This window comes from Pyxicephalus adspersus, chromosome 12 (genome assembly GCF_032062135.1).
Source record: "Pyxicephalus adspersus chromosome 12, UCB_Pads_2.0, whole genome shotgun sequence".
NCBI classification, from domain to species: Eukaryota; Metazoa; Chordata; class Amphibia; order Anura; family Pyxicephalidae; genus Pyxicephalus; species Pyxicephalus adspersus.
In genome coordinates, this window is record NC_092869.1 from 37,397,216 (window position 1) to 37,408,582 (window position 11,367).

General features: G+C 37.7%; 1 protein-coding gene across 1 annotated transcript; it reads right to left on the bottom strand.

Annotated features, from left to right (window-relative positions):
* Nucleotides 1–103: 103 nt before the first annotated feature.
* Nucleotides 104–10,664, bottom strand: TMEM179 (transmembrane protein 179; the record flags this gene model as incomplete). Its single annotated transcript, XM_072427438.1, is given in 3 exon segments — nucleotides 104–6,825; nucleotides 8,354–8,432; nucleotides 10,527–10,664. Coding segments are annotated over 3 exon segments (397 nt in total), but the record flags the coding sequence as incomplete, so codon positions are not given.
* Nucleotides 10,665–11,367: the final 703 nt, after the last annotated feature.

Sequence of the window (11,367 nt, forward strand, 5' to 3'; positions counted from 1 at the left end):
AAAGATATTTGTATATAATATAATATATATCAGGGAATTACAATCTCATATACAAAATATGAAATTATTATTACCACAAATCATTAAAAATAACACAACGAAGTCCACATTATTAGTCATTATTTATTCCTAAATAAAAATCATCATGTTGAATACTTTACATACTGCTTTTGTACAGGCATAAATAAATACAATTTGTCAATACAAGTTCAAAAGTTATAAGAAACGTCTGTCTTGAAGTAATGCATCAATTTGTTAGCAGGAATTAGCCTGTAGCAGAGTATAGCAGCAATACAATCATCAGTGTTATTTACCAAAACATGCCTGAAAGATCTTTAAAAGGAACATTAGGTTAATTTAATAAATTACACTCATAAAAATAATGTTTTATTGTAGGGCTGTGTTAGTAAAGCATAGCAAAGCAGCAGAACATTGGTCACCATTATTGCAATACAGTGTTCTCCCTAGAATTTTTTGTAAGCTGGGTGGGAAGAAGCTGTAGGCGGGCGGTGGCCCCTGTATTGTGACCAAACTTTTTGGTAAACAGTTGGGTGGTTAGTGGAAAGTGCTGAGTGGTGCGTCTAGCTAAAAGGAGCTGGGGAGAACACTGGTATACCATGGTACCCTTTAAATTGGGGTAATCAAATGTATGCAATGCAATTACTTCTTTCTCTTACTTTTGGTTAGCATGGTGAGGCTTGAGACCCTATGTAAAAAATTATTTACTGCTGTCTGTGTGACTGATGGAGATATTTAAACCTTTTTTTATGTCCCTGTGACCTATCTGTCATATATATGTCACAATGCCACTGGGAAAGTAAGGGCCAAATCAAATGAGTGATTTATGTGCAGTTATATTTTAGGTGACAGCTATTTTGTATGATATCATAATTTCACATCAATTTGTAGGACAAACTGCACAGCAGCATATCATGTAAATGACCAACTAACCTGCAACCATTGCTTTGCAATAACCTTTATGGCTTAGCTACAAATTTACAAACGACAGCAGTTTGTAGCAGCGAACGCCAACCCAATGCTGTAGATAAACTTATAGTAAAGACAAATCTCAAGCAACTAGCAAATACATCATTGGCATTAGTGATTTGTCCCTGCTAAAAAAAACATGGCCCTGAGGCAAAAGTTGTCATGAATGCTTGACACATGGGGAAATCTTTAAATAGGGACAAAAGTTTCAAGGATCAGAATTCCCCTCACTTGAGGGAGATTTCCTCTCCCTCTCATGTAATAGTACAAGAATTCAAGATGAATTTCCCCAGACAGCAAAACCTGAAAGGGGTTTAAAACCTCCTCAGCTCAAAAAAAGTTTTGGCTATACATACATTTTAATTCAACCCGCTAGCCTTAAATCTAAAATTAGAAACTACGGTTAATAAAATTATTATTACTCTGTAAATATCATTCACCATGCCAGAGGTAAGTATATAGTTGTACAATACTTTGCAAAATCAACTCCAGCACAACACAATAATAAAAGTTTAAAATAAATAGTAATAAATACGATTGATAGATAGATAATTTATAAAAAGTGCTGCACAGCAATTCAGATCAAAAATGAAACTGTCACCAAAACTAACCAATAAAAAGGGTTTACATTCAAAATGCAATGCCGGATTGGAGCAGAGGTGAAGCCGGTGCAATAGGTACCAATTATCATATTCTGTTCTTACCTGTTTCCCAAATCCCTTTTTACATGGGTCACCATCAGTACAGGTTCCCATAACCTCCATATAGGATGGGAATCAGTTACTACCCAGATTACTATTTCACGGAAAGACTGGAATTACTAGAGTTCTATATAATATATATTATGCAATGTTTATTGTCTTTTGCAAGCCAAACAAATCATTATTGCCAGCATTGAGCAATAAATAGAAAATATTTACAAGTTAGAGACAGATATTGGGGTAATGCTAAGCAAGCACAACTGCAGAGTTGTTGCACCAAATCACTAAAGTGGTGTAGTTATCTTTCATGCACTAATATGATTAATCGTCATGGAAGTGATTTTGCAAATGGAAAGAAGGTGTAGCTGAAATGTATTCATTCTCAGCACTTGTCCATTTTATAGTACTATGCTCTTGGAATCAAGGAACTGGCATGCTTTGTGTAGCTGCCAGTGTTGAATTCAGTAACCAAGAGCCCCCTACACTAAGCAATCCCTAAAGCTTTTCCCTGCCCTAGATAACTAAAAATGAGCCCCTAACCAGACTTAATACTAAACATCTCCCATCCCTAACACTGTAATAAAAATGTTTAATCCTGAGCAGGAAGGATTTCTTCTGTGATTTCCTAAATAACACATATTTAACTGTCTGTTCTTTTTAATATTACATACACCAAGCTGGGAAAATTCAGCTCATTGGCATACCTTGGGGCTCCTTGGAATGAATGAACCCCTAGAACTCCTCCATAAATGCACAGAAGTTTCATAATTCTGGCTCAGCCAATCAGGAGAGTTAATAAAAAGGGGACCTGGAAGAAGAACAGGCAAAGATGGTGGCAAAAGTGATGGAACAAGGACAGGTGAGTGTAGCTAAAAAAAACCTGTGATCAGCCAGGTAAGTTTATTTTATTACAGCAGGACATCACAATTTTTATTGTTTGAGTCATTTCTTTTTAAGGTTTAGTTTTGCTTTTTAAAGCACCTAACCTTCAACCAAAACCATTTTTTAGTTTGGGATACATAGCAGACATACTGTATAAGGGCTTATGTAAGTTTCCTAAAGATGCCTCTCGGTAAGAAGGTTCAACCTTTTATTTGTCCTGGTGGGAAAAAAAAATCTTAGATGACACTGATACACAGAACAAATAAAGAAAAGGCTACAACTGTCTATGGGAGTATTTCCTCCTCTTGCTTCCTGCTCCTGTGTCTCTGAAACAAGAAGTAAGAAAAAGCATTTATTCCATTCTATTCTAATATAGAGATAGAATGTTGACCCTATCAAGATCAAATACTATGGTCAATACAGCTACATATACAATTGTATCCTGTGATTGGTGTGACTTATTATGGCGGTAAGTAGATGTTCAAGGTAATAAAGTGGTAAGACAAGATACCTAGCATTCAAGGCATCCTTATTATTATTAATAAACAGGATTTATGTATCACCAATATATTACACAGCGCTGTACACTAAATAGGGGTTGCAAATGACAGATACAGACAGTGGCAAGAGGAGAGGACCCTGCCCTGAAGAGCTTACAATCTAGGATGTGGGGGAAGTATCACACAATGCCAGTTGTTCATTCATCTGTCAGTGTGGATTGATAAATGGACCACAGTACACATCAGATGTACTGTCCCTAAATCTCTATGTTTCTATGCATTGTTCCCTTGCTTGTGGGATGACAAAGCCAGGGTCTGCCCCAGCCCACTAATTTTCACCTAATCATAAAATATTTTCATCCCTTTACACAACCAGGTAAAAGCATATACCTGGCTCAGAAAACAATTGACATAACTTGTTGCAACATGGCTGACTCTAAGCTGTATGAACTGCTGTTGGGCAAAATGTCCTGGTTGCCATCACTATTTTTTCATTCAGACCAGCAGACAAACAAGAGATTTTAATCTGCAAACCAAAAGCATGCAGTTATGTTAGATATGTCAAGAATATATATTAACATATGGCTATATATTCACAAAGGTATAACGCATGTATTATATGCCATATGTATTCATCTTTTTAGCCATGATATTTATACTTTCAATAGCTGGCACTAATACTCTACATCATGTTCCTGCAGTTGTCTGTCCAATCTTCCACTCTTCTGAGCTGGAAAATGGATCTACACTCTTACCAGTGGTCATTCCCTCTTCTGAAGATATGGCTGCTGGTCCTGCCTTGATTATGGCATGGGTATGATGATGTTGGCAAGTAAGGATGTGACAAGACTGGTGAGAAAGCAAAATGGAGAACTGCTTTGGTTGTCATAATCAGAACTGGAAACAGAAAAGATTGTTGGACCATATAGTAAGTTGCACCAGTACTGCCTGTCTCCTGCCACCTGCAAGAAACTGGGCAAGGGAAAGCCCATCCTACTGGGGAGTCAATAGGAATGTATGATGGAGAGGAAAAAATGTGCAAGCAAGTGTGCACCCGAAACTGTTTAAACTAACTTGGCATGATGTTAATGGTCCAGCGCTCAAAGAGTTGGCACTGCAAACTGCTGCAGATATGTGCAAGCAGCTCTACATACCCGCTAGTCAAATCCATTGGCAGCTTTCTTATTATAAAATGGCAGAGTATTATAGGCTTGTACATATTAGAAAGTTGTGATGGGAAGCTGAAATGGTAGACATGGTTTTCTCTCTTCTACTGTCCATAGTAAACTAATCTATACATCTTAAAGTGCTTGTAGGACAGTTTAAAGGTAAACATTGCACATTGAACACAAATTTGCTTATTTTAACGTCATCAACCAGCAGCTATTGTGTTTTGTGAGCCAGCAATCATGAAAATTCAGCAATATGCCCCAACGGTATTAGCTTGGCAAGAAGCTTTTATGATTTAGCTTACAAAACTGCTGTCTCCGTTGAGGAAAAGCATCCTAAATATCACACAATGCTATAATACTGACACAATCATCGTTGCTGGATATATTTAAAGTATTACATACATCTCAAAGTGTTCTTCCTTAGCACTAGCTGTACATGGAAGAATATACACAAGCGCCTTAATAGTCATTTTGTAATATTGTACAGCAAACAAGGTGTTCATTAGTCCATCGCAACCAATCAGATTCTAATAGCCTAAAGGTATCCATAAACAATATATCCCTATCGCTAGGGGTATGTATAAAATGTTTACTGGTGCCTTCAGGTGATTTTAGGACAGATCCCAATTCAGTCAAAAGACTACTGTTCTCCTACAAGTTTAAAAGATAATAATATAGACTGTGTGGTTAAGATAAAAGCTTGTCTATTCTTGTGGTAGTCAATGAGCAATGATCATTTCACGATCAAAAGGCAAATGTTCACCATCCATCCCGCCCCATTCAGAGTATTTGTAATAATTGCAGGGAAAGCTTTTATAAAAAATTATTTTTGAAATTTTTTTTAAACTGAGTGGGAAGAGATTGTAAGCACTTAGTGGTCACTGTACTGTGACCAAACATTTTAATAACTACCCAAAAGTAGCAGGGCGGTTTTTAAAAAAGCCCGGTGGTGCACCCGGTAAAAGTGGCTCAGGAGAACTTTGCTTTGGATAGAAGAACAGTCAAAAAATATCTAAACCCCCAAACACACATGTAACAAGTTGCAGCTTACCAGTACATAGAATTAGTGTCTGCATTTGTTTTCATTTACAAGCCATTTTTCCTTTTTGATCTAGAGATTCTGCCAGTAACACATTTTCGGTCCTAAGGTAGAAACCTTCAGTCATTCTGTATCAGATCAACAGAAACAAGATAGAATAATGGAACCCAATCCATTTCCTATGGCCCCTATTGGTGGGATGTTCTACATCAAGCTTATCTCCTCAAGAGAGTAAAGAATGGTTGTTTAGGCAGGTATGGCATAACTTTTTTTTTTTAACAGATACATCTCCTTAAAAAGAGACCAAATACCTTTACATTTTGAGCCAGGTCTTTACTAGTGCTTGTGAGTCCATTGGGAAGACCCAATTCCTGTAAAGGTAACAGCAGGAATAATTCAGAGTTGTATCTTTTACCAACTCTCTGTAAAGAATGTTCCCAAAATATCCTTTTTGGATTATCTACTAGATGAAAAAAAAAAGATGACCAAAGCTCTGGGGTGTCACTTCAACAAAACATAAACCCCACCAATAGGGTGCAGACGGAAAAAAAACTTAAAAAACAAGCCAACTTTTACACACAAGTTCCACTGTAACTGCACCTCTAAACCTTTAGTTCTGATTGGTTACAATGAACTTTAGCACATCCTTGCTTTCTGTACCGTCAATGAAAACATTTTTTGTTTTTCCTACCCTATGCAATAATTTTAAAAACAGTTTAATGGACCAAAAAATAATTTTTAAAATGCAGCTTTGGCTTAAACAAGCTTATATACAATTTAATTTAGGTTTAGTTCAAAAATAAGTTTTTGGTTGGTTGTTGATTTAACCACCTGGCAATCTATTGTATTTCCGGGTGACTCTATTGGTGAGATCTCTGTGGTAAGTTCATGGCTCTACAGACTTGCAATGGTCATTATAAGGGGTGTCCACTTTCCCTGTTGTAGTGTATTACATTATATGATATTGGTATATTACAGGGAATACACTGGAGAAAAGTGGATGGGTGGGAACATCCAAAATATCCAAGTGGTCAGAAACAGAGTCAGACAATATGGCAGGAAGATCTCAGTTTTGGAGTATCGAACACATATGAAACCAGGGGCTGACCCACCTTACTAATTTCTATCAATATGTTAAATATCACCAAACTTTTAAATGTCAAGATAAGATTATGTATTTGTCTCAGCAAACACTTGATAGGACTATGACAGACTTTTGGCAGTATGAACTGCTCATAATGGAAGCCTTTTGGCAGAAAAGAAAAAGCCACCGTGCCACTTAATAAGCAGAAATTAAAGCAAATTTTAGAATATACTGTAGGCTTTCATTTGTTAAATGTTGCAATGCATTATGGCTTGTTGGATTATATCATTCCACTCTTCTCTTCATGCAAAGAGTGTCTAGATGGTGACTTTCCAATCAAATGTTCCTTCTCCTGAATCAGACTGTCGAGCAGGTCCTCCTGTCTGTAATTGTGGTAAACCTTTAGGAAGGCAAGGATGGTAATTCCCAGCCAGGCAAGCCAAGCAGCCCAAAGACCAAACTATAAAAAAGGAAAACAAAAACACACACACAGTAAAAATAAAGAATTGTAAATCCCGAAAATGAAATATATGGCAACTGTCCAGTTCTTATATATGGTGGCTGAATTCGCTTTCAGAATTTAGGTTAAGTATATTTTCAACAAATACAAAAAAACACTCAACAATCGTACATAAAATTTGGACTGAATAAATTCCTCATGACACCCTGAAAATTCCAAAAATACCTGGGCCTGCAACTGTGGACACATAGGGCCTGGATGATCCAGCAAACCTGTAATGGATTTACTAAAATTCATTTGCTATTTTTTTAACAAATATTTTCAATCCTGGACCAAATCCCCAGCTGGATCACCCAGCTTCACTGATGAAAGTGTATCCTATCCAGTCTTGGATAGCTTTAATAAATCAGTCCCATTGTATGTATGATGATTTGTTTCAAAGGGAAATGTTTGAAGATATGTATCATTCATATGCATCATTTTTGCTTTAAACATCCCGGGCTTCCTTTGTATATTTGATAAAATTTCAAAGTCATCTTGAAAGTCATAATAGAAGATACCCCTGCAAGATATAACTCCCAAAAGGCAACTTTGCAAATCTATGAATGGAGCCCTTAGAAAATCAATGGCGCGTCTTATATACCAGCTATTTGCATTTAAATTGGGTAAATGAGATGGGGTTTTCAGAATGATGCTTTCACAAGGTCACAATCCGTGTCAATCAATCCTGGAACAATATTTTACTAACCTATGGCTGTCATAGTGAAATTAATGTATTTGTAAGGTGAGATGTAAGATTACACAGTATACTGATGAAGTATTAGAAAATTGGAGAATTGGATACAGAACTAAAATGTAGGTACCCATATTTTTACATCATAAATATACTGTGAGTTAATATTCTGGAAAACTAAATTATATCACATAGGGGTCTATTCATAAAGCAGTGAATCTGACATTCGCTGAAACATTCCCTGGTGGAGAGTCCATTAAAGCTAATGAAACTCATGGATTTGGAAGATTATCCACCAGAGCAGCAGTTGTCAAACGGTTGTCTGGTCCACAAAAATATTTTGGTAGTCTGCGGCTCTGGCCGATGCGCCGCCCATCGGGGTCCTTCTTCTGACCCCACTGGGGGGCGCACCGGCCAGAGCCGCGGACCATTTCCCCTGTATGGACCTGAGGGCGGAAGAGTGGGGAATTCTGGCATCATGACGACACTATGGGGGAGGTTTCTTCCCCTTTTAGTGACACACAGCTCCCTGCGCATGAGCGGTCCAGATTCCATGTATTATTTTTATTGTTTGGGGACCCCAGTCAGGGGTGATAAATCAGCACCCCCCACCCAGCAAAACTTTGGATTTAGATACTTTTAATGTATGTTTTGCTTTCTAAGAATCCCTTTAATACCTTCATCTGATCATTTTTGCTATTCCTCAATTTCTGGCACCACACATGGAGAGGCAAGGAAAAGAAGATCACATGAAACAACAAACAATCACAAACTTTTCTTTTAATACCCTCTTACCTGGGCTATTGCAAACTGGTCATAGAAAGAGGAATTTTCTATGTTAAGTTCAAGATCTCTGTCCTGGAGTTCTTCACAGCTTTGGGAAGTTAGAAAACATTATTATTATTATTATTAGAAACATTGAGCAGTAAAGGATAAAAAAAAGGAATATTTCTAATTTCCTAAAATAAGGTATTCAAAGAGGCAAAGTGCAAAATCAGATGAGAGGTTCTCCTTTCCCAGGAATCAGCAGCCATCTTTATCCCCTCTAGTATAAACTGAACTGGATCACTCAAAGAATTTGTATTGCCAGAACATATATATCGAATACAATGCCAACAAATAACGCCAACAGATATTTTTTTATATCTGTATTCCCACTGGGGAGATTCACCCTCTCTATTCACACTGATGACCATTGTAACATGAACATTGACAACAAGTCTAACATTTTACAACTGTCACCAGAACAACAGGAAAGTTGAAATCTTCCAATGAAGGCATTTGATTTCTAGGAGGGCATTTCCTTTTCTTCCTTTCTCCTAAAGCTTTTGCCATCTTAAGACAAAAAAAAATGTGTAGATTGCTTTTCTCAATAATAAAAAGATTTAGCCGATATTACAATCAGTATGCAAAGATTGCTTGTAAAACAATTGTAGATGTAAAGTTGTAAGAACATCATTATGATTGCGTTCTGGACATGTGAATTGACTAGGATATATTTTTTGGATTTGCATGAATAGCCTTTACAAGTGTTTTTTCCAACATGAATTTGCCCTATATTGGTGGGTATTCATATTGGGGTGTATACTGTTTACATTTATTGTGGTATTTCTAGTATGCATATCAATTGATGAAAGGCTCCTCATCTGTTTGCATGGGGAAACTCCAGCCTATTCTTTTTTAGTTTAGGCTTTACATGCACTTTAAGGAACAGCTTCCCTTTGATGATTATATTTCACATCTATTTCTGCCCTAGTCAGAGTAAATTACCTGATCTGTATGATATCTGGATACAGGAGGGCATGCGACTTTCTACCCTTTTCCCATGCTGCATTGCTGCAATTGGCATGACTTAGCCCTGTGTAGGCACAAAAGACTTGCTAACAAAGGTTTTGTTTTTTTTGGCTCCTCCAAGGGAAGCAGAGCAGCCGGGCATGTTGGAAAGTGGCAACTTTAATGTCGCCTAAATTGACCTGAGTGGGATAAGTGAAGGTTCACATTAAACTAGCAAAAACTAAAAGCCAGTGATTTGTAATAAAGAACACAATATAACCAGTTTTTCTTCTTGTAAAATATGATCTGTATCCAATCATTGGAAGAAGATCCAACTGATTTGATTTACAGAGCCAGCTTATAGGGTTCAGTCTGCCAGTGTAATATCAGACTCCAAGCTTAAGTCATATCTTACAGTTAATTCCCCATTTAAAAGGATTGGAATTGAATTAATTGTGAACAGATCGAAAGAGTGACCTCTGATAAGCTTTAGGGATTAGTAAGACTCAATGATAAGCATAAGGACTCCAGGGCTGACAGTATGGTGCAGTACTATGGTGAGAAACTGCTAACTGATGTGAATTTTTAAAAGCAATGGTTCCACATAGCAGCCAACCAAGTGGCATTGTCAGAAGAAAAACAATAGTGGCAAACCCTGTATTTTCCAAATTATTATCTTGTATCTAGTCTATAGTCATGTGACTAAAAGGGGTTCACAATCTAATGGCTCTTCCATTGACATCGGTCATTAGTGTTCTCCCCAGTTCCTTTTAGCTGGGTGCACTGCCCAGCCTGGTAAAGTAACCAACTGGTTGTTTTTGGGTAGTTACTGAAAAGTTGGGTCACAATACAGGGCCGCCACTTACAGCTTCTTCCCACCCAGCTTTAAAAAAAATCCTGGGAAGAATACTGTGTCATTACCAAAGTCTATGGCCAATTTTGAAAAGAAGCCAATAACCTAACAGCACTTTTTTGGGAATTGGGATGAATCCCAGGCAAACCCCTTGCAAATAGTTTTAGAGATTTAAACCTGGGAACTAGCACTGCAAAAAGTGCTAACCACTGAGCCACCCACACTGCCCTACAACATGACAGCTTTACTTTACCTTGATACACTATCCCATTACCCTCTAATTTGAATTCTCCATTGTAAACCCTGTACATATAAAGACAGTCGTAAATCATCTCCACCAACCTGTTGGGCATGCTTCCTTTCTCCGTAATTGCGTCGCACCACATGTTAAACCCAACGCTCACGATAGTGCTGGCAATAAAGGTAACGAAAACCACAAAGGAGCTGATCAGCAGATTTAGGAATGCGTAAAAGAAAGAGCTGTAATAAAAAAAAAAAGAAAGGAGATATAAGTCATTGGCAACTCAAAGAACGCCATAAGTAGACGCTCCAAACAGCATCCAGCCAGCACGGTGCAGGAATAAGTGCTCTCCTAAGACATCTGTTTTAATTAATAACACCTAGGAGAGATGGGAAGGCTTGAGATGACTCTGCCCGGGCCTCATTATCCTTGTCACTTAAATACCTTCATTTTCTTATCTAATGAGATTCTATGTCGTAAATCTTACACCGTCCTGTGACCATGTATAGCAATCACAGAGAGGGAGCAGGCAGAATTCAAAACCGACTACACAGAAGTCCCATGTGTTTGTCTTTAATGTTGTGATAGAGGACTGTAAGAAGACTTAGGGCACATTCACATTTCGGTGTTCATGTACAAAGCAAACGCACATCATGCCATCCCCCGGTGTTACATAACTTTTTTAACAAGGGGGGAACCCTTGAAATAACGTTCAGGTCGTCAGGGAACCCCTCCAATAATTACTATATACTCAAGGTATATTAGAATGATGGCGAGTGGGGAGAATTCCTCTTATATTGCTCACCATTGGGAAAAATGTCACCCTTACAGATAGCCAAAAAGATCATTGGTGTGACTTAGAGGTACAAATTGCTGAAGGAACTCCTAGCAACCTGTAGAGGAACCCTGGGTGACAAACATTGCTCTATACATCCTGCTCCA